This window comes from Pezoporus wallicus, unplaced genomic scaffold (genome assembly GCF_028554395.1).
Source record: "Pezoporus wallicus isolate ANWC-B61680 ecotype Strahan unplaced genomic scaffold, APGP_CSIRO_Pwel_v1 contig_7265, whole genome shotgun sequence".
NCBI classification, from domain to species: domain Eukaryota; kingdom Metazoa; phylum Chordata; class Aves; order Psittaciformes; family Psittacidae; genus Pezoporus; species Pezoporus wallicus.
Window position 1 is genome coordinate 1,201,347 of NW_026635568.1, and position 27,909 is coordinate 1,229,255.

Genomic DNA, 27,909 nt, shown 5'->3' on the forward strand with positions numbered 1-27,909 from the left:
GGACATCAGGACCCTCACTTTCCTCTCCTTCCCTCGCCCACTGCTCTGTTTCTTACCAGCTACTCTGGCCTTCCCTGTACTGATGCACCCCGGTTGCCTTCGCATCCATCCTCCCGGGGAGCCAGCAGGCAGAAGAGAGCGATGGGAAAGGGCTCGGTGGCTACCAGCTGCTCTTGTTGGTAGAGTTGCAGAGAGGGCCCTGCTGCTGGGCTCCTGGCCGGGGCCGCTGCCCGGGGAGGGGTCCTGCTGGCTTTGGGGTCCTGCCTAGTTCAAAGGATGCTCCAAAGCCGCTTTCCGTCAGCAGGTGTGTGAACATGGCAAATCTCTTTTATTCTTTCTCTGTTCATTATACACAGCTTTATATCTATATCTATACCTATATATCATTCTATATAGATACATATAGATATACATATATTTACTATCTCTGATTGTCCCTTTAGAAGCCCTTTATGTGGCAGTAGGCTTCCAGAGATGAGAAGAATATGTACAAGAGCCAGAGGAGGATAAAGAGTGAGGACGTGAGCAGCTTGGAAGTCCGCGGCCCGCCCAGCTCACCTCCAATCTCAGGTCTCCGCCGGTAGAGCAGCACACCCACACTGATAAAAGCAAAAATGGTGAAGAGGGTGACGGAGAAGGCCAGGGTGCCAGGTGAGACTTGGAAAGCTTGTCCGTGCGCCGCATGGTAGATGGCTGCGATCGACCAGGCCACCCCGATGCCCAGGAAAACGTTCACGGCATTGCTCCCAGTGACATTCCCGATGGAGGCATCTGCATACTGGTCCTGCGTCGCTGCTACTTTGCTGGCAAAGGTGTCTGTAAAGGGAAGATGGAGAGAAACCTTCAGGAAACAGCCAGGTAAGGAGGGACATCACCAGGCAGCTTGGGGACGAATGTCCCTTTTGGGGAATGAAGATAGTGGGTAAAGGGACAAGGTACAGCCCTGTCTATGTGCACTCCCAAGTAAGGCACATCTGGCCAGAGCTAGCGTGACAGTCAGGGTCCAGAAATGCCTAGGAGGGAAATCATAATGTCCAGAAATATGGGACTTCCCCCACTATGGCCCCAGATGCTCTACAGTGATTCAAGCATGAGACAACACTTCTCAGTACTACCCTATATTGGCCCTTTCTCCCACATGCACTAATTTGTTGACTTGCAAAACACCTTAAAAGGTTGGAAAAGCTTTGTGGGTGCCACAGTGGTTTGTATTTGGTCTCCTGAAGTTTTCTTTTTTGTGTCTTAGTGTTTGCTTTAATGATGTCTCTCCAAAAGCTTTTTCCACACTAAAGTCAGTGCCCTGTGCAGACCCTGACACTTTGGTAAGCAAGTGGTCATCTTTCACCCCATAGGGAGAAAAACCACGCAGGTGGGTGTACGCTTGCCTGAATTCTCCACCAGCTTTAATACTGGTGGCAAAAGAGCTGTGATAAAACTCAGCTAGCCTTTTATATGGCAGATCTTGTGTCAAGTAGACCAGCACGATGCTGCTCTGCACCATAGGAAAGTGTTGATTTTACATCCAAACACACTCTGGATCTGCAGGGGGGTGAGTAGGAGGGGGATAAGCATCTGGGTTTTGTCTGGGTGAACTCTCTGAGCTGACAATGAAATGAATCCTTAACATGTCTGCACTCCCAGATCACCTCGGCTACAGGCAGCAGAGTGTAGCTCAGAAAGAGAAAATGGAGAGGTCAGGTTTCATGTTTCTAATTCTACAGAGTTTCCTTTACACTCCTCAGTGGGGCTCCAAGGTGAGATGGTGAAATGCAGCCTGGCACAAAGACCCAGTTTCATGTAACAGGAGGGGCTGGGCACCTATAAGCACAGCGAGAGTGGGCATTTGCAGCAAAGAAGTCAAAAGGCTGCTTTATTTTTTAAAGAAGCTCTCATGGAAATGCATCTGACTGCTGAGGGAAGGAAAAGGCAATTCTCCTTGTTCTCAGCCTTGGTTACAGTGCAGTAAAGGGGCTGTGGGGCAGTGGTGATGCCTCTGTGGCTCTCCAGGTGCCCCCATGGGAGGAAGAGGATGAGCAAAGGAGGCTGGGTTGCAGCAAGTCAGTGTGCATTGGGAGGACAAAGTAGCATGTAGGTATGGAACTCGTGGTTGTTTTCTCTCCCTGGTCAGTCCTCAATCTCTGTGTCTTCTGGGGCCGGGTGACCACCCAACTGGAGACACGTCTCCAAACATTTGTGGGGTCAGGGCCTTCTGGGGGCTTCATAAATCGCATTTTGAGCAACCTCGCCTTGATCCATTTGAGCCAAAGCTGAACCTGGTCTCACACAAAGGTGTCCATGCTAGGCAGTGTGCCCTGAGTATGGCCTAGTACCTAACTCACCTGGAAGGCAAGGTTAAAGGAGCAGATTCTGAGAAAGAAAGTGCAGGATTGCCAACATAGACAGCATTTTAATGGAAAACCAATTTCCTACTCTAAAAGTGGATGTCATGGAGGCTGTCCGCAGAAACAGACACCTCACAGTCTTTGCAAGGGGAAGGTCCTTGAAATAATTTCATCTTGGTTCAATCCTCCTGGCCCATCTGAGAATGAAAACCAGCTTCCACATACACCTGAAATCTGTCCTCAAGGGTCCTGCACAGCACAGCCAAGGACCTTGCTGTTCCCAGCTTTTCCAACCCAGACCCAAACCCAGGCTGGACAGAGATGGACCTTTACAACAAACCCTGCTGTTGGCCTTACCTGGCACTGATGTCCCCAGCGCGACAAACACGACCGCGGTGACCGAGTCCTTCAAGCCAATGGTGCAGCCAAAGTGGGATGCCAGGTCACCGATGAAAGCTGTCAGGAGGCCGATCATGAGGATGGAGACAACGAAGCAAGCCCAGCCATTCCAGTAGTCTGTTGGGGGCACGAAGGCAAAAAGGACCTTCCAGAAGACGGTCAGAAAGTGCATCACATAGTCAAAGCAGGAGGGCAGCTTCTCCTCCCCACATTCATCGTCATCGTCGTCTTCACCTGCAGAAAACCACCAGTGCCTGATGAGACTTGCCCATCCTAGGGGAGGCTGGGCAAAGCTCCCATGCATTCTGCATACTCCTGCTTGTGCTGGAACCACCCCTGGGCATGAAGAGGAGGTGACACTTTCCCAATTAAATCAGTGGGAGTTTTCCTGCTGCCCTCAAGGAACAAAGATGGATTTCTAAGCCACAGATGTTGGAGATTCCAAGGCAATTGCAAGTTGTGTTAAAGACATACCTTGCACTTGGGTTGGTGATTTGTCATTGCCTTTAATGCATTTTTTTCCCTCCAAGCATGTGGAACAGCAGATCTCCCTGCCTGGCTGTCAGCAGAGCTTCTTACCAATGGGTAACACATGATATGTTACCTCATGAGCACACAATGTGCTGTTCATCCCCATCAGACAGCACGACTGAGCTTGGCTCTCCTTCCCCAGAGAACACCTCTGGATGGCGGAAAGAAGTCACTAAGTTCCACAGTAGCCAAGAGCACGCAGTGAAACCAGAGCCTTTGCTCTGCTCCACCACAGTGGATGAGAGGACAAGGTCCCATCTTGCCAGACGCTGGGTTCAAGTCTGCTTCTCCCAGCAGCCACAGTACTGATGAGCCTGGCATAAGCATTTGAATGAGACCATGCTGCTTTTATCTGCCCCACTGCTGGCCAGGGTGGACATTTCTCCTTTCACATCTTCCTTCACAATGTGGATGTTTAATTGAGTAACAAGATGTATAAAGCCTCCACAGGGAGGATAAAATGGTCTTGCTTTTTGCTGTGTACCAGCATGTGCCTATCAATGAATCCCGTGTTTAAATAGTGGCTCTGTGCCATGACAACAGGGTTCCTGGGGGAGCTGCTGGTGCACATGCCGCACACAGTAGCAAGAAAAGCAAAAGGCCCAGGGATCACTCAGACCACGATCACCCTCAAGAGATTTGGTAACCTGTAAGGGGAATCAACCTGCTCTTGGTCTGGGGCAGCTCTAGCATACGTAAACCTCGCACTCTGCTAGCATCCTTGGGGTTCTCAGCAGAGATGCAGCTGCAGGAGAGAATGTAGTGACAGAGCCACGGGGAGCAAGAGAGGAGGGAACCCCTAATGCAGATGTCTCTGTACACATGGCATATGGCATCCCACATGAGGGCTGGGCTGAAGTTAGAAGGCATTCAAACTGGGCCCCCCAAGATGACTGGAGCCTGGAAGGTGTTTCCTATGGGGAGAGGTGGAAGCAGCTGGCTTGGGGAAATAGGAGAAAAGGAGGTTGGAGGGAACTAAGCAACAGCATTCAGCAACTTGGAGGGCATGTGCAGAGAAGAGGAAGCAAACTCTCTTCTGTGCTGACAGAGGCAATGGCCACAAACTGCAGCTTGGGTGGTAACATCAGGAGATAACATTTTCTCCAGGAGGGTGGTGCAGCCCTGGGACACATACCCTGGCTGATGGACATCATCTTCAATATTCAGTTAAAAAAAGCCATGACCAACCAGGGAAAACTCCTACCTAGCACCCTGTTGGAGGGAAATTTTGCACAATTCTTTTTGTATTAAAAGCACCTTTGCAGATCAAGACCAACAGATAAGACAGAGGCAATGGGAAACTTGGTGTCTCTACAATAACTTGCTGGAAAATGATATGTTGCTTGGCTCGAAAGCTTCAAATTCACTATGACAGAAACAGTAGAATCAGTGTCATGATGGTATTATTTTGGCAGATATAAATATCCTATTCCTGTGCATTGTTGTGAAGACAAGGAACAGTTTTCAGCCTGGGAAGCTTATGCTGGCCTCCCCCACCCCATTGCACAAAGGCTGGTACTGGCAGGCTACACTGTGCTGTGCTGTAATTTTGCAGTAGGTATTTTAATCCCCTCCCAAGCTGCATGGCAGCAGGACTGTCATGGATATAAACCTTCAAGGAAATAATAAAACAGGCTGAAAAATGAACATGGGTTCCACTGTCATAACACTCATCCAGATCTGTCTATCATTTCCTTAAGCAGCAATAGCATCTCTCTTTCAAATTGCTGCCCAGATCGTGTGTAGGTGACTTGAAATGCAGAGTGAGGTCGAGTGGTGACCTAGGGGTGCATTCAGGAACCGGCTCACAAACCCCATGATGTTTTTGCTCCAGAAGAAACCTGATGGGCTGTTGGTGCCCCATGGACAGCATAGGATGGTCTGACCACGGTGTGGCACAATCCTGCCTGAACCAGCACTGCCCTTCCACAGACCTGACCTGCATTGCCAGCAGTTGATCACTGGATGGGAAATGGGGTTTTAATGTTTCTTTTCTCAGCTGGGATGTTATCTTTTGAAGTGTGACTTTCACCTGCCCTCCATGATGGGATGCAGGTAAAAATTTAAACCCTCAGCACGAAGTTTGAGGAGCTAAATCCTGGCAAAAAAAAAGTAGGTCCAGATCTCTGATAAAAACTGCTGTTCCCCAAGTGCAAGGGACAGCTCATGTCCACCCAAAATGCCACTTTTATTATATGTTTATTAATCGTCCTGTTAGCACTGATGGTGGCAACAGGGCTTTCACTTGACTACAGTCTTTACATGTGTCACAGAGATCGGATCCAAGTAGCAGTGATTACCTTTGCTTTAATATAGAATGCAATTAAATAATTGATTCTGGCATAGATTAGTTGAGCTACAAAACCTTCAGCAAGGACTGTCTTGCGTGATATGTTCATGCTGTATCCGAAATAATGGGAAGCTTTTGGCTGGAGGCTCTAAGAATAGCTATGCTACAAGAGGAGACATCACATTTTGAGGAGATAGCTGCTGCACAATGTCCTGTCCTCATTTTCAGAGGTGGAGGGGTAAATGGAATGGTAGGGCCATCCCTTTTAATTACGTTGTGCTGGGCAGAGGTTACCCTGTACAGCAGAGCTTGAGCTAGGAAGGGAGAGTGCTTCCCCATGCATTTCAATGCACAATTAGTCAAATGAGCTCAGATTGCATTCCCCAATAGTTTAATTTAAGCTCATTGATTTTGTCCTAATGTGTGTGCAACCCAGGCCGGGCTGTGAGGTTGTAACATCCAGCTAGTGAGTTATAGTACCTCCAGCTCTTAGAAATACATCTGGAGGGGGCCTCCTTTCTTTCAGATGTGGGAATACTAATTTGTGCTACACTGGGCATACTGGTAACTGTAGCACTGGCACCTGTGAGAACAGTGTAACAGGGCATTTCTGAGGGAAAAGCAATTCTCCAAGAGAGGGAAGATATGATCAGATATGATCTATAGAACCACAAGTATCACATGCTGCTGCCACTATTGGCCTGCTGAGCCATACCTCCAGCCTCAGCTGGCTGAAGCAGAAGGAGTTCCTGAAAGCCAGGGATCAAGGGCAAATTTTGGTCCACAGATTTGGGATTCAGTGGCTGTCTTCGGGGCTTGGCACCCTCACTACTGCGGTGAGGACAACATGGTACTGTGGGGAACACCAAGGATGGGAAGCACTGCTGGCTGCACCAGCATCATTTATACCACTCTACATTTAAACATTGTATTTGCCTCCCAGATCTCTCCCACTGAAACGAGTTTTCCCCCCTGCCATTTGGCAACAGTCAGGCAGTTTCTCTTCCAAACACAGTGCAGGAGGTTTCCTACGCGTCAGACAAGGTGCTCTCACAAAAGGCTTTACTCAGCAGTCTTATTTATGCAGACCTTGTAAATTACTCTGCCACCTGGTTTGCCTATGGCTGCTCCACTATGGTCTGTATTAATGATACAGCAAAGTGGAGTCACAAGCAAGGTTGATCATAATTCACCAGGAGTTGTGGTCCAAACTCACCTGCGCTAACAGTAATAGCCTCAATAAACTGCTCCCTCCAGCTGTTTGTGCCAACCACCAGGGCCAGGTTTGTCTTCTTAATGAGTTTGTCCACTGTGTTCTGCAGATGGAGATTCAGAGGAGACAATTAGGGACTATAGGGCTAGAGATGCTGGGCTAAAACCCACTGGCACTACTGCTCACAGCCATAAACTTATGGAAAAAGCTTAGCAGATTTTAAGCTCGGGCCAACAGCTCCAGCAGTGAAAGCGAATGTAAATACTTGCAATTCCCCTTAGTGCTGCTCAAAAAGACCTCCTGAAACCTGCTCATGATAAGAGTCTGAACCATCTCAGTGAAGGTTTAACAACAAATGGTGCTGAAGTGCCAGGGCCTCAGGAAGAATTTTTACTGAGCAGCAGCAGCAAAGCATTAACTGGGGCTTGATCAATGCCCATTTGAGAAGCTGCGCTCTACCTAGGAGTTCCAGGCTCAGGGCTCACTCAAGACTGCCTGTAAGTAAGACCTGGGGGTAGCACACCACTGTGAGAACAAGGTTATTATTTTAAAGCCACCTGCATCATTTTGGAGCCCAGTCAGCTCTTAGGCTCACCAGATTGATGTGCTTGTACAATAATAATAACCACCACAAACAGTCTGTGAATGGGACAGAAAGTCTGGCATCATCCCCCAAGGACCATGGCTGTGGGCTAATGGACAGAGTGAGGATGCAGAGTGTATTTTAACCCACCACCATCTCACTGGAGTGGCCCTCACCCTTTCATCATGCCTTGACTTGACCATTTTTCAAAGCACCCCTTGGTCTTGCTCTGTGACCTTCTGATGCCAGGAGCTGCCTTGCTTTGCTGTGATTCCATGAACATGTGCTTGCCTGTGCAAACCCAAAAGGAGGGAAGGGAAGAACAGGAACAAGGGGCATGGACAGTACCTTGAACTCGTAAGATTCCTCAATGATGACTTCGAGCTTGGTGTGCTCCCCCAGGACCGGGCGCCCCATTTCCGCGATCCGACGCTCTTCTTCCTCCTTGCTGGTCAGGGGATGCTTTTCTTCATTCTCCTCTGCAAATCAAAGAGCCCATAGGTGAGCCAGGCCCGGCTGGTCACTCTCTGGAGCTGGCTTCCCATCAGAGGGGAAGGTCAGGAAGCCTCCGGGTGGGAGCATGAGCGACAGAGCAGCTGAGAAGGAGCAGGTCATGGAGCAACAGAGAAGGTAGTACAGGTGGGAAATGCTGATAAGGTCTGTAACCTCAGAAGTTCACCCTCACAGGTGGGGAATAGCTTATCACTGGTACTTGCTGTCTGTCCCATAGGGACACTGAGAGGGGATAGATCATCACTAGGGCTGCTTTATTTTCCAGGTCTGCATCAGAGCATGGACTTAATTTCTCTCAGCCTTTTACAACCAGAGAGAGCTGCCAGCAGCCCCAGGGCTGAGAAGGGTATGAAATCTTGGCTCTGCCTCCTTCTAAGCAGGTCTTTACCTTAGGGAGAGGGCTGCCAGCTGGAGAGCATGAAACTCCTGCTGCAGTCTTGGGGCTGGAGGAAATAGAGCTGGGCCATACAGGTGTGAGGAGCCATGCACAGGGCATGGCCTGGCCTCGTGCCCTGGGAGACAAGGCAGTGGAGGAACTGCAAGACCAATGGAGGAGGCCAGCATCTCCACTGGCATCCATGCAAGCTGTGGGACATGGGGACCTCAGCCAGCATGGCTTTTGTCACTGTCCCTGCATAGACCCTTACTGAGTCCCCTTCCATCCCAGGGATGAGCAGAAGGACATCAGGGCTAAGAAGGGCTGGATTCAATTGAGACAGGAGTTAAGCTATCAGTAGGCAAACACCCCAGTCAGTCCATGTTAGACCACCATGGCCCTTGGGCATCACACTGCAGGTACCTTGGATGGTGATCACGGTGCAAGGAAGAGGATGATCTCTAGGCTGGACCTTCCTGAAGATGGGTTTGCCTATCAAAGCGATCAGCAGGAGATCAGCAGGAGGGACCGTACACCCCACACAAGCCACTGCCATGTGGTTAGTAAACTACTCCTACTTCACACAGTGTTAATGTTGCTGCTTCTTGGTTGCACAGACAGCACCAAACCACCAAAAAAGCCCTTCTCCTGATGGTCAAAGGGACTGACCCTATGGCCAGAGCCTTGTTAGTCTGAGTTATTTTTTCCAGGGCTCCTGAAGGACTGCTCTGCAATATGTGGGACCTGGAACCTTCTCCTCCTGAAGTGCTTGGCCTAATGACAGATGCTCAGCTGGCTAATGACGAAGGAGCAAACCTTGCTGCCCGGTCTCACTGGTGGTAAGAGCAGGGGATGAGTACCTGAAGCAGCCTCAAGCTGCAGTAGGGCCGGTTTAGATTGGATATTAGGAAAACATTCTTCGCCGAGAGGGTGCTCAGGCATTGGAACAGGCTGCCTAGGGCAGTGGTGGAATCACCATCCCTGGAAGTGTTCAAAAACTGTGTAGATAAGGCCTTAGTGGCATGGTTTAGTGGTGGACTTGACAGTGCTGGGGAACGGTTGGACTTAATGATCTTAAAGGTCAACCTAGCTGATTCCATCATCTATGGTTCTATGTGGTCCCACACCTCCCACAGTGCTCAGGCACTGTGAGGACAGGCTTCCTGCTCCGTGCAGAGTCCTGCGCACACCTCTTGTTTGGGCAGCAGGGAGGGCTGGACCAAATGGAGAAGCCCTCCCTTCTCCAAGAGATGGAGGGGGGCTGCCTGTCATTGCAGGGGTGATGGCTGACTCTCCCTGAGGTGGGTTAAGTGCATGTGGCAGGCAGAGCACTCCGTGAAAGGACACTGTTAGTGTGACCGGCTGTGGCATGGCACCTTCTTACCCTTCCAGAGTTTCCCTCCAGGGCAGAACAAAAGCAAAGAGGAAACCAAGAGGAAAGAGCAGGGTAAGCATATGGACATTAAGAAGAGGGTAAGGAGGGGTGGGGGAAGAGCAGAAATCCATACCTGTGATGGTGAAGCCACCTAGATGAAACCAAAAATATGGGAGAGAGAAAGAGAAAGAGAGAGGGAGAATTAGTATTGGCACAGCAACACAGACACCCTGCGGCCCACAGGGACATGGTGATCCTTCCCTGACCACAATGGGGACTGTGGACATGGGGAGCTTCTCCCCAACACACACCGCTGGGACAGTGGTAGGGAGACCTGAACACAGGCTTTTCAACCCACATCTGCAAGCTGCCTCTCACCAGTATCTAATATATGCTGTGGATTGGGTCAAAACAGTGTGAGCCTGCTTTGGGGCTAGGGGTATTTCAGGGAGTGAGGGCACCTTTGCTTCCTTCCCTGCTGTTCTATCCTGGGGATGGCCAGCAAGGAAACTCAGGGGCTGGGTGAGCTCTAAATCTCCCCAAGACTGGAGGCAAAGTTTGCACCATCTCTTCAAAAGGGGTTGGCCAAATTTCCTGTTGAGCCGCAAGCATCCCTAAGTCACCAGGCAATCCTTCCTCTGCCATGTAAGAGGCAATGGGTTAATTTGCATGGTGCGGGTTTGTAACGCGGGGTATTGGCAGTTTACTATGACTGTAGAAACACCACCCCCAGAAATGCTCCTTGCACAGTGTGTTACTGCTTGTTAACAGTAGTGACTTTGAGGCTCTGCACCAAGGAAAGATGTGGCATTAGATACCTGAGCTTACTTAAATAGTGCTGACCACCCTAAAAGAGAATGGCGTGAGCAAAGGAAAACATCAAGCAAAATCAATTCTTGTCAGAAAATATGCAAACTGGAAAAATGGAAAAGAAAAAACGAATGCACGCTTACCAAGCTCATTCAACAACAGGGCTGTGAAGGAGACAGACAGAGACAAACACAGAAGAAGAAAAGTAAATGAATAATGAAATCAAAAGGGATATCCACAGAAAGACTCCAGATCCAAGGGAAGACATTTCAGACCTGTAAAGCTGCAGGATACCATTAGTGTTGAAGGCACTAAAAATAAAGGAACAGAAATGTCTCATGGAACTATGGATTTTAAATAAAAACTATTGCAAACATGAGGTGGATATGGGATTACAAGGCACACTTCCAAAATTCATTTTCCCCCTTTGAATTGCATGTGCAAGATCTTCCATCGGCCTTGGGAGGCAGTTCTGCCCCAGGGGAGGATACAAGTTTTCCCATGTACAGTGGCTACTGGCTTTGACCTCCTCCACCTGCCTAATGGGGAACAATAGTTCCAGCATGTAGCTGTGCTTCTGATGTATATGACACAAGAAAAATTCTTGGCAAGGCTTGGCTCAGGGATCTTGTTGCTCAACATTTTAGGTCTCCAAAGAAAAAGCCTCTCCCTTAATGTACCAGTTTGTCTCTAGCCCCTGCGGTGCAGACCCCACCATAGCTACATGGCCCAAGGGCAACATTTCAGAGATGCTCTCATCTCCAGGGTGCCAAGCACATTGCTTGCTCTGTCTCACTGCCTCTTGTACAAAACCAAGCACAAAAAACGAGTTTAAAATAAGTAAATAAATAAATGAAATCGTTGCATGGCCAAAGCAGCAAACAGCATCCTTTCAAATCTTGGCTTGCCTTTGTTAGTGAGTCTGCAAAGCTGATCTTCACTCAGATTTCCTCTGTTACCTATGTGACCAAGAAGATGAGGGACTTTCTTTCCTTTTCCTTTATTTTTAATTTCAGCTGGGACCTCCTGGGTTGGCACAATGATTATCAAACCTGGGTCCTGGAAAGCATGTTTCCTCCCGCCAGACTCGTAAGGCTGAGCCCACACTGGCCCCCAAGAAGGTAAGTAAGCTGGAGCCACTGATCTTACCTGTCCATGTGTCACTTTATCCTGGCAACACCGGCTATGTTCCACAGATGCCATCAGCATCATTTAATGATACGAATCCCACTAGCAGAGCCGGGCCATGTCAGTATGTCTGATTTTTTAGCCCTGCTTCTGGTAGTTGGTCACATAAATCAGCAGGAAATCTGGTGCAGCTGACCTAGATGGCGCCTGCACTGAAGGGGAACGTGACAACACTGCCTGATGTGCTTTCAGACTGAAATATAGTCGCAGGTCCCCACTCAGCATGGGGACCACTGCAGGCCCTTTCTGTCCTGAACAAATAATGTATTACAGCCCCATGCCTGCTGAAGGGAGAGCTTATGTCCCAGAAATTAGGAAGCAGCTCCAAGGCAGACAGACCAAATCCTGCTGCCAATTTTTCACAAAGGCTTTAATGAGGGTCTGTTGTAGGGCAACTAATTATCTTAAGTAACTCTAAAATTGCTTCTGCTCAGCCACCAATAGTGCACAGAATTAGCTGCTGCCATTAATTTTCACTTAATTTCCTAGCAGAAAAATAATGCATAGAAAAACAAGTAAACTCTGTATTTTCGGGAAGTTTTGCAGTTGGTTAAGAGATGTGCTGAAAGAGGAAATTGTTTTTATTAATCCTATGAGAAGCTATTATCCAGTGCAGAGCCATGAAACTTTATTTGAGTATAACCTGATTTCTCCTAGACTGATTGCATCTTATGGTATTACCTGCTTGTGCCGTGATTCTTACCTATTTTCGGATCCTAGTGCCAGTATAAAAAGGCTGGAATTACTGTTCTGGCCATGCATTTTATCTCCAGAGAAAACTATTTTATGTTCTGATAAAAATAATGCAGCATTGCCTTTTAAATTCTCAAGACTGAAGTTTCTACTCAATTAAATGAATGTGTAGCTGTGATGTGGCAGGGTATTGCTCTCAAAATGTCTCTGGTGGTGCTCACTGTCCCTTGCCTGGGTGCTCTGGGAGTCATCCAAGGAGCTCATCTTGCTCCTGGGGTCCCTTGTGAGTGAGACGGAGTCCTCCCGAAATGAAAGAGGAAAGAAAACAGAGCAAAAAGTGGCCAAGCTTCAGAGGAGGGAGGGCAAAACGGCCGGGAGCCAAAGTGCGAGGAGAAAGGAGTGTGAGAGTAGGGAGACACAGAGAAAGCGGACGGCAGCGTCTCGAGAGCTGGTCTGGTTTTACTCTCACACCTTTCACTCCTCGTCGTAGCCACACCGGGTCCCCAAGCACAAGGAAGAAACTGCACTCTTTCTCATACTCCTCACGGTCAAGTACTCTAAGGGTAATGAATTTCCTGTGGGAACACAAGACAAAGGCAAACACATGATTGGCATCACACATGCATGCAGTTCACATCTGCCCGGGTGCCGTGGTGCCGGAGATGGTTGGATGGGGGAAAGCGGCTGCACATCCCTCCTGGGGCGTATGGGTAAGGGCAGGAGCATCCCCTCCACCTGGCCATGGTTGGACCATGGTGGGATGGGGCATGTCTGATTTCAGGGGAGATGGGAAGTGTCCTCACTCCTGCCCTTTTCCATAGGCATTGGTGATGTGAGCTCGGTGTTGCATGTGCCAGGTATGAGTGAGCCAGACAGGGACACACAGGCTGGGCTCAGCCCCGGAACACGTCCCCCACCTTTCTTCTCACTCATCTCCACCAGCCGGGGCTCCCCGATCTCTAGGTAGAAGGTCTTGTTTTTCTCATACTCCTCATCATCTATCACCTTGATTGATATCGTTTTGCTGGAACAGAGAAGAAGAAATAAAGATTCAAGAGTAAGGGGGAAAAAGGGAAGGGGGGAGACAGGGAGGAGGGTAGAAATGGCAGGAGAAGGGTGCTGCAGACATAAAACAGCGGGTTTGGTAGCACAGCCTGGAAGGGGCAACACAGCTGAAAGCAAAGGGCAGGAGCTGATCGGCCGAGGTTGCTTCAGGATAAGCATAGATCACAGGATCAAAGCACCAGCAGCTCATGGGGTTCCATCCTCCCCGGCACAGCCAGGGACCATGACTGGATATGACACAGCCTGGACCAGCCTCCTCTAGAAATGCCTCAGCACAGGAGCAGCAAGACAAGTTCCTTTCCAAACACCCAGGGTACAGAACAGTTTGCACACACTGCTTGGGCTCCTGGGGGCATGAGCACTGGGAACCAGCACAGATCAAACCTCTGAAAGCACAATTCACTGCTTAAACCATCCCCTGCGCACAGAAAAGGCTGTCTCACCAGGAGTAGCAGATCTATGCACAACATCGTGATGACCTGATCAGTTTGGGCTTTGAAGGCTCCAATTTACAAGCGCGAAAGAGATGCTGGAGTTCGGATATTTTCTGTGCAGGGAACATATGGGAAAGATGGCCTTTCTGGTTAGGACAGGCTGAAGGAAAGCTTTACTGAGAGTGAGATTTCACTTCTTTATTTTCCTTTGCAAGCACCACATCCTTCCCCAAGCCTCAAAAGTTTGGTGTTTTCCTGTTAGAGAGTATTGAAGCAAGTCTCTCTTCTCACATGGCCAGGGCTGCTGAACTTGCCCCTGTGTCATCAGCAGGGCAGGTCCATAGGCAGAGCTCCTGCTCAGAGCACAGCCACGAAGCATGCACCATGAAGGGCAAATGCCTCGCAGGAGGCTGTGGCCATCAGCAGAGATTTACTCCTTGGGGCACCCCATAGAGTGAAAATTGCTTTACCAGGATTAAAAAAATAGCACAGAAGCTGTTTTCCAGCTCTTTTCAGGGACTCATCATGTAAGTGATCCAGAAACCCAGCTGAAAGCCGCTTGCCAGAAGGTGACTAAACCTGAAGTACAAGAGGGAACTGGGTAGGAAGGGGACACAACACTACTCTGATCTTTCCTATAGGGCAAAGCCCTCACAAAGTCATGATGTGGGACATAAATCCAGCATCCCCTGCTCCCACCTGGAGCTCCCTGTTCACTATTCACATGGGACAGGATCTCCTGCTGGCTCTGACCTTGTCCCACAGAAGGAATAAGAAGGCAATACCAACAAGAAACCAAAAGGCAATGGAGTGACTGTTTGTAGCCCTCTGCTTGCAGGTGACCTCCTGGCTGGGTTTGCTTCTCCACTGCTCTTGTTGGCCCTGCCCACCTGTGAATGCTCTTAAACCAGTCACAGTCACTCTCTCCCTGCCCAAGCTTCATGAGAATGCTTCAGAGAAAAAGCCTCTTGTCCCATCCCTGACTCCTCTGTGCTTTCCATGGGCAGCCAGCAGAAGCCAGAGTAGCCCTGAGGCTGATCTAATATATAATCAAGGAGGTTCCTAGCAGGTCCCAGCGCTGAAACCCCATAAACATGGAAGAAAGCCACACTCTAGGGGAGCGAAATTCAGGCCATGCTGCCGTAATTTCTGGCTTTCTCCCTTCCTTGCACATCTGTACTGCCACCCAGAGCCCCTCTGTTAAGCTGACAAGTATCTGGCAGCAGAGTTGACACTATATTCAGAGCAAACACCGCCAAGCACTCTGAGGAACAGCCAGGATGATTTCTTGTGCTGTTTGCTATGAGTCAGAAGTGCATTAAGTTTGCCCTTCATGCTTATAATGAAACCATTTACTCAAGAGCAAGCGATGGCTATGAAAATTGTAACAGTGCAGCACGGCTCGGTGAATTGTATTTTATAATGAATATCTGTAATAATTTGTTCTGTTTATAATTATTTCTGCAATAAGTTTGTACATAGGAAAAAATGGTTACCAAGCACACAGCTGATCTTGCTTTGCATTGAAGAGTTAGGGGAAATTATTGTGCATTAAAAAACTAATGAAGGATGCAAAAATGCTCTCAGCAACGCTCTTGAAGAGGACCTGACAGAATTAACGGAATGGCATGATTTCAAAAGCATTACTAACAAAATCAGTAATTTTCTTGACAACTCCCATTAAAATGTACACTGGACCCTGCCCCCATGTATGAAAAAAGGCCTTTCTCAGGAAAATTAATTTAAAAAGCTGCCTTCATCAATTCTGAAGGCAGCAAACGTATCAAGATATAAACTTCCTATGGGCGTCCTCTGCCTTGCAGCGTGTGACCTTCCCCAGAGCCCCACAAAATAATTCTCACCAGTTAAAAACCCTGTTACTAATGCTTATACCCAGCATCAATAGGGCTTCCTTGAATAATGTGGCCTCAGGGCCTTAAATGCCACTGCCAGAGGGTGCTGCTATTCTGTAGTTTTCCAGGTGATCTTTGTAGGATGCGAGCAAGTGCTCTTTATTGGGTAGATATGTGCATGGCTGCTGTTCCTGCTGTAGAAGGTTGCTGGGGAAAGGGGTGGGCAAAACAAATGCTAAGTCTGCTCTCTGTGGGCAAGAATTGCTGAGGTCAGTTTGTCCCTGGGATGAGATTGCAATCCCAGAAAAAAGGATTTCCTCCCGATAGTGTTTGAGATCACATCTGTTTGAGAAATAGTGAATTATGTGAAAATAACACAGGCTATTCTTAGAGCATACCTGATCTCCACTGCGCTGCCTTTTGCCTGCTGCAAACCCCCTCTGCAGCCATGCATGTGGCAGGGTTTGATCAGTGGGGAAGGAGGAGGATGTGGCAGCTCCGCACTGTATCCTGCATTAGAGCAAGGATTGCTCTCTACTGTAATTTAGGATGTGCACTGGTTGCACTGATGACACCCTGCTCTTGCAGGATCCTCTGACATGGTCTCTGCTTCTCACTCCTCTCCCAGGCAGAGATTTGCTGGATAGCAAGGCTGTAATAATGTAAGCAGCATTGAGCTAATATAGGGCTGTGTCCATGGCCCGTGCATTTGCAGCCATTGTTCCCAGTGGCTTTGCTTAGTCCTGTGCTCTTGCTGCGTTCAGTGTCCAGTTTTGTAAGCCTACTGCCTGCAGTCCTCCTTTCCAGAGGTACATAGAACCATAGGGTTATTTGAGTTGGACCTTGACCTTAAAGCTCATTTGACCTTAAAGCTCATAAATTGACCTTAAAGCTCATTCAGTTCCACCCCCCCACCACAGACAGGGACACCTTCCACTAGAGCAGGTTGCTCCAAGCCCCATCCAACCTGGCCTTGAACACTGCCAGGGATGGGGCAGCCACAGCTTCTCTGGGCACCCTGTGCCAGAGCTTCTCCACCGTCACAGGAGAGAGCTTCTGCCTAAGATCTCATCTCAGTCTCACCTCTGTCAGTTTAAAGCCATTCCCCCTTGTCCTGACCCTACAGGCCCTTGTCAAAAGCCTCTCTCTGGCTTTCTTGTAGCCCATTTAGGTACTGGAAGTTGCTGTGCAAGGCTGATTTTCTTGCCTTAGAATACATGGTGTGAATGAAGCAGACCAGGAGTGCCTGGCAGAGCCAGGACAGCTTGCTGAGGCTCATGGTGTGATGTGGGCTGCAGTGCTGAGTGCAGCAGCTGAGTTGTCTGCTCTTTGGTTTCCCTGGCCGAACACAGTGGGATGAAGTATGCCAATACCTGAAGTCCCAACAGTGCAAGTATGTGCTGAAAGGTGCGCTTAAAATCTTTCTCCTGTGGCTTGGGGACTCTTTCAGCACCACAAAAGGGACTGTATATCACCCTGAAAAACCCACTGCTGAGTCACTGCAGGGACAGAAACCAGGAGTCCCAAATCCATGGGACAGAGGGAAAAACCCAGAATATTAAAATAGAAGATTAAAGAAGCCTCTAAACCATTGCACATTTTCTTCTCCTCATGTAAATCTGGGGTCAATCTAGATGGCGTTTCCAAGCTGTTCCTCAAGTTTCCCCAGAGGTCTGGAATCAGCTTTGATTTGAGGATGAAAGTGGTGTTTCTGCCATAATCTAACATCTCCAGGAGCTGGGAATTTAAGCCAAACACTCAGGATCCCATGAGTGTGCAACACCGCAGCCCTTGAAAAAGCTGAATTTTTTTTCCTGCCTTGTCCCTTGGTCACACTGCGGGTGGGAAAGAACAATTCCTGGAGCATCTCTCCAACAGATTTAGGTGTAGGGGGGTAGAGGTCCCCCTGCTGACCCAGGTTGTGTGTTGGCCTAAACCACCAGGCTTGGCACATCTCCTGCCTTCCTCCCTGCCACTGCAGTAAGCCCCAGTGACACCATGGGCCAATTTTGCAGCAAACCACTGCTGCTGCTGGGGTTCTCCTTCCATTGATACTGAGTTCATTTCACCTGAGCTAAAGAGCCCTGCTCTGGCATGAAGGCTGAAGGCATCCATAGTGCATTCAACTGCCTGCATTTCTGTACTGGAGATTGCTCTTCCCTGAGCCTTCAGCCAAGGCAATTGCTGAGGGAATGAGTTTCATCTCATTTCCATGTACGGGAAATCAAAGAATAAAACAAATCTTGCAGAACTGCAGCTCCAGCTCTTCTCCTCTTGCTGACACCCAGCACCAAAAAGAGAAGGATGGTGTCTTCGTGAACATTGCATACAAATCTTTGACATCGTTCCAGGTCCAATACTCTCCATCAGGATTTTTTCATTTCAAACCATTCTATTTCATTTGAACTGTAAAGGTGTTTTAACAGAGCATTCCTACATAACCCTTAGTTACAACATCCCACGTAAAAGTCCTCCTGGCTGATGATGCTGGTGTCTCAAGGGAAGAGCTGCTACACCCTATCAGACCCAATGGCCATCCAGCACAGCCTCTTCTTCTACCTGCCATGAGCACCTTGGAGTAGGAGGATATAAGAGCAGGATGGGCATATATACAGCATTTCAAACTGATGCTCTCCCAACTCCCAGATTTCCCTAGCCAGACCAGGTTTCTGTGTGTTTAGCTGATTTCTCCCATTTCCCTTTGAGCTTGGCTAAGCTTTTGGCATTTATGGTATCTATCTCATATGCTAGGGAGAGAGATGTGGTTGATAATTCCAGCTCAGTGTCATGGACAGCAAGCAGATGCTCTGGGGAAGTGATCTGTACTTTGCACGCCAGCCCACCTGTGATTTTTGGGCACACCTCTGGAAAGGGCCAGATTTCAAGGAGCAGAGATATCTCAGCTCCAGCACTCACTTCCTACTGCTGCTCAGTTTTATCATGGTGGTAGGTGCTTTTCATTGCTTCATAATGTATCTCTAGCTCTCTTTTAGAACTGTAGTCATGCCTTTTTAACACTACTTTCTTCTTTTTTTTTTAAATTATTGAGAGAATAAGGCCATCTACCTCCATTCTTGGAGGTGTTCAAAGTTGCCTGAGTAACTTGCTTTAGCTTTGATGTTGGCCCTCTGATCCAGAGACCTTCCAATCTGGTTATCTTGCCCACCCCAATGCTTCAGCACACCTAGATCAGAGATCTAGTAGCTAAGAAAGCATCATTGTGCCTAGATCACCTACGAGCTGGAGCTGGAATAGATAAGTACTGCACATAGCCAGTAATGGTGTCTCCAGTGGGCCAGGAAAATGTTTAATTCTAAACACACAACCAACAAGTAACTAGCTGGCCAGTGAGAATATGGCATGCTGTCACTGCCTGGATGGACAGACACTTATTCCTGAATTAATAGAGGGAACAGTATACTTATGGAGCTTGTCACCCATCCAGCTTTTACTGATCACCCTGATCAGTGATCACTGAACACACTATTACTCATATACGAGAGCTATATGAGTAGCTTGGAAGACTTTCAACTGCAGATTCATAGTTACAACATCGAGGGTAGGCAGTCAGGGGTGGATCCTGTTGCCTAAACCCAGTGCTGCCAGCTCTGATCCCCCAACAGCCAAATACTTCCCACCCAGAGGCTCAGTGATCACAGTGAAAATGTACTGCTGTGATTGAGGGATGCACATTCTGGAGGTGGTATTTAAGTGCTACAACCAGTGGTGCTGCCCATTCCAGCATGTGCTCTGATACTGCTGCAGGAAGCTGCCACATTGCATCTCATACATCTGCTTGCCAGCCAGTCAATTAATTAGCTGAAGTTAAAGCTTGCCATGAGGGACGGGCACGTGGCTTGGGAGACTCCTCGCCTCGTGCAGCTCGTGTGAGCGTGTACAGGGCTGTACAGCAGTGCCTGTGCAGAAGGGCAAGCAGGATTCTCTATGGGACGTGGTGCTGCAGGGAAGAAAGTTCCCAATCATTCCCCTCACTGCAAGAGATATTGAGGTGCTGGAGCAGGTTCAGAGAAGGGCAACGGAAGTTGTGAAGGGCCTGGAGCACAAGTGTGATGAGGAACAGCTGAAGGAACTGGAGGTGTTCAGTCTGGAGGAGGCTCAGGGGGACCTTATAGCTCTCTACAACTGCCTGAAAGGAGCATGAAGTAGGTGGGGGTCAGTCTGTCATCCCAAGTGACAAGTGATAAGAGAAGAGGAAATGGCCTCAAGCTGCACCAGGGGAGGTTTAGACTGGATGTGAGGAAAAATCTCTTCATGGAAAGGGTGCTCAGGCATTGGAACAGGCTGCCCAGAGAAGTGGTGGAATCATTGTCCCTGGAAGTGTTCACAAACCGTGTATATGAGGCCCTCAGTGACATGGGTTAGTGGTGGACTTGGCAGTCCTGGCATAACAGTTGGACTTGATGATCTTACTGGTCTTTTCCAGCCTAGTTGATTCTACGATTCTATGTTCATCATCAGAGCTGGGCACCGCCAGAGCCAGCAGCCAGGGCCATGCAAACTGTCCATGGCATGATCAAGGAGCCATGACCCCAGGGCATGGCGGGAGTCAACCACTAACAGCAAGGCAGCTCTTTAACTCCTCATACCCACCTTCACTATATTTTGCTCTTCATCTCCTATACCCACCTTCACTATGTTTTGCTCTTCATTTCCCTATACCCACCTTCACCACGTTTTGCTCTTCATCTCCCTGTACCCATCTTCACCACGTTTTGCTCTTCATCTCCCTGGGTGTCCTTACATCTGCTTGGTGAGCCTTCCTGGAAGCTGCAGAAGCTCGAGGCCCTGTCTGTGCTGCTATAGATGCAATAAAGCCTAGCTGCTCCCCTGTTTGTCCCTGCAGCTGATAACTCTTCTGACTAGGGCACCAGGGAGTGCTTTCATGCACTAATCAGCTTTATTCCTCAAACTTCTGACAGCTACTTGAGAAGGGAAGTTGTCTTGTTGCTGGGAGCGAAAAGGAGCAGATCAGGCTTTTATTTCACCAGTTGACAACAAAATTGCACCTGATGGTGAGGATGACAGCCTCACATGCAGAGAGACACCCAGGTCTGTGGTGGAGTCGTTCATCCCCGTGCAGGGTATCTGTGCCTGGCAAGGGGTACACGAGAGGGCAACGCGATGCCTGTTCAGCCAGCACAGGGATGCACCTTTCTGAGGGACAGAAGATGCACAGAAATAGGCCAGATTATGCAAACAGCCTTGTGTCACACATGATTTTAACTGCTACCCAGTGGTCTCTGACAGGGGAAGGCTCACGAGGGTTTCTGTCCTTGCAGATGGTATCCCATGAATCATGTTTGCGGGGTCCTTCACTGATTCATGCCTTGCTGAATGAGAGGTCTGTACTTCATGAAATCTGTGCCTTCAGCGTGCTGCAAACATGGCGTGGAGGGCAAAGGAAAACCTGCCTGAAGCTAAGCCTGGCGCATGCATTGGGAACTGTGGATGTGAGCTGATCTGATGTGGCAGCTTGGTTTGCTGGTCCAGCAGCCTAGGTCTGCGCAGTCCAGTGCCTACCAACCCCATGATCAAGCACACCAGCCTGGGTAGTGCAAACAGAGGGAGGGGGAATGGGTCCCTCTATCCTACCCCCATCTCTGGAGCCAAAATTAATCTGGCTGCCCTTGTTTTCTTGTTGCTCTCCACCTCTTTCTCCAAGGTTTGCTGAATCAATCTTTGTAAGACCACAGGGCTGTGTTGTCACTCTCATGGCCGCATAAACCAACTGCTCCCCTGGCCTCAGGATGCATTGATTTTAAATGACAGCATAAGGCTCAAATATATAACACTGGCCTGCTCCAGAGCATCACTACCAGGAAAATACTGGAAAAGGATCCAGCCTGCTCTTTCTTGTCCTAAGGGAGATGCAAGATGTGAGAGGTGGTTTGCATAGACAGGAGGACTGAGAGTTGTTGCTGCTCAGAGCTGGCAAATGACAGGCGCAGCTGATGCTGAGTGCCTCAGAAAACACTTTTCAGGAGCAGCAATTGCCAGGTAGGATGATTTCACATGCTAGACTGAATGCTGCTTGACTGTCCTCTTAGGAAGACCATATTGGGCAGGATTTGTCAGACCAGAAATGCTTTTCTGGGGAATCTCAATGTTTGCTCTGACTGGCCGTGAGTTTTGACTCTGGCTAACACACTTCTTCATTCTTCTGTCAATGTCTCATCTTGCAGGGGGCCAGCTATGCAAAGATGCATGGCACTCTCTTGATGCTATGCTTTAATGTTCTGCTGTCCCAGGACAGCTGAAGGAGTGATCTTTCCTTTCCCATGGCTCTGCATGCAGTAATACCAGTAAACAGTGCACTGCTCTTCTTTCCCAGTCCCATTGCTGTCTTGTCTAGTGATCTAGAGATCGTGATGCAGTCCTTAAAGCTCCCAGGGTACCTGCTGGAGGCAGGACCACTGGGGGATCAAACAGGACAGGGTCCATCTAGATCAGCATCTCAATCTCCAAGGACAGCAGGCGCAAACAGTGCAATGCAAGTGACAAGAACTAGGAGGGAAAACACATTTGTTGTGAATTTGAACAAAACCACCCCTAGCATCAATTGCTTAAGGCGCCTGGGAAAGCTGACAGAGCAGAAATAACTTCTCCTCTGGCTTAGCACAACACTGCCTGTGCCAGCTAAAAACTAACATTAGTCCCTAAAAATTCAGCCCACACTGCAAACAAATGATTGACTGCCCAGGGCTCAGCCCAGCCCAGCATCCTTGCTCAGTATAAAACCCTGCAAAGCACAGTTCTAAGTCTGCAGGGTTCAAAGCCCAAATCTGGCATTTCCCCCATTCTGCCTTTCTGGGATTTTCTCCTAGTGCTTGGCTGCTCAGCTGGGTCTGTGGATAATGCAGGCAGCTAACAAAGGGGACAGAAGCTCAGCTCCAGTGTTTCATAATGCTCCACCAGCAAGATCAGCCCTGGTTCACACAGAGGTGAGAGATAGGGGTGGTGTATTGCAGGGAAGAAATGTGTGCTGAGCTGGGCTAAAGAGAGGTCGAGACTGGATTTGAAACCTCTGCTGGAACACCTGAAGTGGAAAACAAGAATGGTAAGAAATAAAATAATGAAGGGGTTTGTATGGGAGAGGACCTCTCGGTCAAACCCCCATCCCTTTCCCTGATCGTCCTCGTGCATGTTTTCCCCAAGGAAAACACCTGGAAACTTACAAGTGCTTCTTGCTTCTCTACACAGGTGAATGCGCATGTGGGTTTTCTTTACAGCCAGGTTCCCCCTTATGGCAATAATTGCTCTAACCTTTCCAACAAATAGGAGTTGCTCTTCCCTGAGTGCCCCTGGCATAGTTGCCATGACGATGCTCCTCAAACAGGAGACGTCACTCTTAGTGAAAAGGCTTTGACATGTGCCCAAATGTATTTCAATGAGCAACTGCCAGAAAGGGGACATTTCTGCAGCCCCGTAAGTCATTTAGCAAACTTTGCTGAGCTAAAGCTGACTAAACAAAACATTGGGATTATGCAAAATGAGAGGTCCATGTCTAAAAGCATGGTTTCGGCGCCAGGAATTGGGATTTGAGGAAGCCCAAAATACATCAGCTGCTCCAACACCACCACTGCAGCAAGGTTTTGTATAAATCATAGCAGTGCTTCCGTCCCAGGGAAGGCACATTTTGAATCCTGCTTGTCTGGCTTTCAGGGCAAGGAAGACACTGGACAAGGGGTCTCAATTGTGCCCTGCCACTCTGCCAGGGCTGCTGACAGGTAGTTCTGCTGCTGGAAATGCAGCTGCATGTTGGAAAAAGAGAGGATGAGGGGGTACTCAGTGACAGCAGAAGGCATGCCATAGAAATTAAAAGGGCAAACATCAGTATCAAATGTGCATGTTCCCTTTCAGGAGCAGTATTCATCTTCATTTTAACTCCATGCTCAGTCAGGGATGCATCTGACCCCTGTTATTCACTGGCTGGTCCCAAAGGTCAGCCCCCTCTTTTCAAGACGCCCCCAGAACTGTTGGAGTGGTGACCCAAATGCAGGATCTGGTCCTCCTGATGGTGTTGCAGAAATAAGGACTTCACCATCACCACCACATTTAGCATCCTTTGCCTAGCGATGCAAGAGACTGACTCACGACTTGGAAGGTACCTGTGACTGAACCTGTGACTGCTTACACTGGCGTGCCCCTCTGCTCTCAACAGCTTCTGTGCCAACTTGGCAAAACAGCGTGTACACACACATGCACACAAGTTGCAGTCAAACTGCTGAACAAAATGACATCCGTTTCAACACATGGTGTGTGCATATGTGCAGATGTGATTTGCATTTGCAAGCACAGCACACAGCAAACATCCTACCTGCTCTCCCTGTGGGGGCCCTGCTTGATATTAGTGGACTCCTAAGCTACAGAAAATCCTTTTGACCTTTCATGAACGTGTCACTGTCATGCTCAACTTTTTTCAGAAGTTGTAAGTAATCTCCTGTCAAGTGAGGTTCAAGTGCAGAGTTCACATTTTGGCAATTTAAATGACTGGCTGCAGAGTTCATCACTGGTCCTTTGGCAATTCACCCCTGCTGGATCAATACTGAGGGTTACCTGGCTGTATAAAAGACATGAAACCTCTGAGTACTAGCATATGAAATGTGTCATTATACAGGCCTGAAGCATCAGGGATGCTGATTTCTGAAGACCACAACCTAAGATGTGAGCTACACCCCAGTGCCATGCAGTGCCGTCCCTTTGCCCCAAGGCATACCCTGTGAGGGAGGTGATGCAGAGCTGCCCAGAGATAAGGCCAGCAAACTCAGAACAGGCCCTGCAAAATACTCCACAGCCACCCTTAGAAGGGCTGCTGCTATGGCAATGCTGCCTTAAACAGTGACAGTGTTTGGAGCATAAAGTCAAGAAATGACTTAATGTCATTTAATGTCACCTTGATCCTAAGGTCCTTTCCAACCCTAACCTTTCTATTATCCTGTGAAATGACTCCAAAATCTCAGCTGTAAGTTCTCACTAAAGGTGCTGCTGGGTGTTTTCACACTGCTGTTCCCATCCTTTGGGGATGGATCTGGCCAAGAAAGAGCATGTGCTGAAGTAGACTGGCAACAGCAGAGTTCCTCTCTGTCCCAAGCCTAGAAAGACATTACAGGGAGGGGACAAACTTGGCCCCAAGGCTTGGCTCTGAACGGAGCAGAGCAATGGGGAAAGCTGTTCTGCCTTTGAAATTTGTCTCTCTGGACACAACTTGTTTTCACAAATAGGGAATAGAAAAAGAAAGGAAAGAGCTGATTTTACCTCCCCTGGCTGGAAACACAGCCAAGCCTTCAGACAGTCTGGGAGTTGTTTTCATTTTACTATTTTCTCTCCCCCTTCCTTTCCAAAGAGTTGCCTCTCCAGAAGGCAGAGGTATAAACAGTGTCAGATGAGACCTGAGATGGGGCATTTACCCTGCCTTTTCAAACACCTCCAGATCTTCAGGATCTGCCAGCTATTAATGCCCACTCCCTTGCAGGGACCTTTCTGAAACTGCCCCAAGAAGACCTTAATGTCCTTGAGCTGTTGTGTCCCGGCAGAGGCAAGTACTACAAGATGTGCAGGGCTGGGGTACCCACGGTAGAGAGTGTCACAGCAAGGAGCTGTTTTCTGTCCATGACAAAGGGTTTTGCCACAGTGATGGCTGCAGCATCTGGACAAAGGCCACTCCAGTAGAGATTCCCTGCTGCTGGACACGCTCAAGGCTGGGAGCACATGGACAATTGTAAGAGCCACTGTTCACACTGTGTGACTGACACGCTCTCTGTTTACTGCCAAATAAATTAAACTGTGAAATATGGCCCTGTCAACTGGAACTCTGTTTATAAAAACCCTTTGAAAGAGACACCGGGTCTTCTTTAATCCCCAGTGATACATGGGGTTGAAGCTTTGTGAGAGCACAAAGCAAACATATTTGCCAAGGCTCCCTCCTAGTGCTGAGATAGGCAGGAAACCAACCCTATGAAGAGGATAAAAAAATTCTGTTTCTGTCTCCAGTTACCAAGGAGATTGTTTAAACAAAGCTAAAATAAGAGGAACCAAGTGGCCAAGAGAAACGTGAGCGTGGAAGAACACTCAAGTGCTTTGTGACATCCTGCTGCCTTACATGATGGGCAGGGTCCATGTGATGTGCTAAACCTTGGCCAGCAGCCCTTCCCCTCCTCCTGGGGGAAAAAGCCCATGTTTCATTTTGCATGCCCTGGGTGAAAATGGCAAGGAGCATTTACAAATGGCAACACAGAAAAGTTTTTGCTCACAGAGTCCTCAGCCATGTGTCAGCCCCATTTATGGCAGCAGGATGCAGCGCTTGGTGCCCTCAGCCTGGACCCATCTTTGTGTGTTCAGGCCATCAGAGGACACCTCCCATGGGAACAAGCTAAATCCAGCTATATGTGGGGCTAAAAATGACTTCCCTTTGTGGCCAGTTCAGCAGTGCCAGTGCCCATCTATGAGCAGGGTGGACTGGTGGGTATAGGGAATGCTAGATGGAAAATCCTACTGCAGAGCCCTGTGGACACACACATTGCTGGATTTGCTCCTGAGACAGTCAAAGGTGAGAAGCCAAAGCCCACCAAAGACAGGGCTCTCTCAAGCCCCACAGGTTGCACACCCCATGTCAGGGGCTGCTCCATGTCCAGCTGCATAATGCTTTTATGTTGGAAACTGCTGATATTATGTGGAAGAAATGATTCCCACACAAACTCCAGAGCCTGGGAGCTTCTTACCATCCCTTGGCAATCCTTAGTCAAGACGAGGGGAGAGTTCCTGAATGCCATTTCTCCAGCTGATCCCCACATCTTACATATGCTTATGCAGATGCCTGATGCCATCCAGGCTTTGAGTCAAAGACAGAGCATGCCAAAGTGCCTGCCATTAAACTTGCTCATGACTTTCCACTGTTTTAGAGTTTCAGTTCCTTGCTACTTTACCCATTCAGAGTGAAACTTTTCACGTGGAGTGACCACTGCTGAGACAGCTATGAGAAGCCCTACTATTTTCACCAGTGAAGACTCAGCTTTTGGGAAAAAAAGATACTCTGCTTTACCCATGCAAACATTTTTTTTCCAAACCTATATTGAGTAATTCTGTCTTTCTCATTCTTTCCTGCAGAGGATAAAACTCAGCAGAAGGATCTCTCCAGAGTTTAAAATGTGCCAATCCCATAAAAATCTGCTTAAATTAGACCAAGTTCTAAGGCTCTAAAAACTTGCAAAATGCGTAGGATTCTTCGAACTGGCAGCTCAAGGTCTTGGAAGATTTCATCTGCTCTGGAAATGCTCCATCCTCTCCCAGTGCCAAACCTGCCTTTACATGGGCTGTGTCCTCAGCAGGGCTTTCCCTGTGCCTAGGAGCCACTTGGGAGCTCTGGATGCAACAGGGATGCTGGCTGGCCTGGGTGCCCATAGTAGGGTCAGGCACAGGGCCTGGGGAAATTCCATATCTTTGCCTCCTCCTCTTTACCAATGGCCTCTCAGCTATGAATCATAGAATGGTTAGGGGTGGAAAGCACCTTAAGATCATCTAGTTCCAACCCCCGGCCACAGGCAGAGAGTCCAAGTACATGAAGTCCCACTTGATGCGAGGGTGACAGGCTCTCCACAGTAATTTTGGTAGCACTCCTCATCAGCTTGTGCTAGGTGGGCAATGAAGCTTGCTGGGGCATCTCCACCTGCCCCCTCGTACTCAGCCTGGGATCTGCAGGGGATGAGTCTCCTTTTACAGCTATCCTGATCCTGAGATCAATGTAGTGAGCCAGGGCTGCTGGGGAAAGCCAGAGGCACATGGCTGGAATTTAACTCTGGGCCAAAGCACTTATCTTGACAGGACCATGCCCCGGCCTGCTCGTTGTGTTGGCTGGCTGCAGATGGAGTGATGCTACAGAAACAAACTGGGAAGGGCAATCTAAAACCAGAAGAGTTTGAAACATTTAAAGCACAAAGAGGTTGAAACGCATCACGGTACATTGTGCTCAGGAGTTTCTCCCTAGCCTGGGCCTGGTGGGAACCACAGGGATGGTTTAAGAGCCACTGGGTGGAAGTAAGGAAGGAGGGAGGGAAAGAGAACATGACAGACCTCTACCAGTGCAAGGCCTGTTAGAGGAAGAAACAAAGCTAGCATTAATGCCTGCATCCATGCTGTCAATGGCAATTGAGTATAAAGAAAAAGAGGTGCTTTTAAGAAGATTTCCTTGTCAGGATTCAAGGGGATTGCAGCGAAGTGTAATAAGAGG

The 27,909-nt window shown here is 48.6% G+C and overlaps 1 protein-coding gene across 7 annotated transcripts in view; it reads right to left on the reverse strand.

The window, feature by feature from the left end:
* Nucleotides 1-291: 291 nt before the first annotated feature.
* The window catches only part of SLC8A1 (solute carrier family 8 member A1), a 113,666-nt gene continuing 86,048 nt past the window's right edge, over nucleotides 292-27,909 (reverse strand). Inside the window, exons 3-11 of one of the 7 annotated variants that reach the window (XM_057396916.1) lie at nucleotides 13,231-13,337; nucleotides 10,576-10,596; nucleotides 9,756-9,773; nucleotides 9,632-9,646; nucleotides 8,671-8,739; nucleotides 7,707-7,837; nucleotides 6,779-6,878; nucleotides 2,700-2,975; nucleotides 292-816 (exon numbers count right to left, since the gene is read on the reverse strand). In XM_057396916.1, coding sequence (XP_057252899.1) covers nucleotides 440-816; nucleotides 2,700-2,975; nucleotides 6,779-6,878; nucleotides 7,707-7,837; nucleotides 8,671-8,739; nucleotides 9,632-9,646; nucleotides 9,756-9,773; nucleotides 10,576-10,596; nucleotides 13,231-13,337 — 1,114 coding nt within the window. In that variant the 3' untranslated portion in view covers nucleotides 292-439. Of the gene's footprint in view, nucleotides 817-2,699; nucleotides 2,976-6,778; nucleotides 6,879-7,706; nucleotides 7,838-8,670; nucleotides 8,740-9,631; nucleotides 9,647-9,755; nucleotides 9,774-10,575; nucleotides 10,597-12,784; nucleotides 12,889-13,230; nucleotides 13,338-27,909 lie in introns of all 7 variants that reach the window. The other 6 variants (XM_057396911.1, XM_057396910.1, XM_057396913.1 and 3 more) reach the window with 6 other exon arrangements.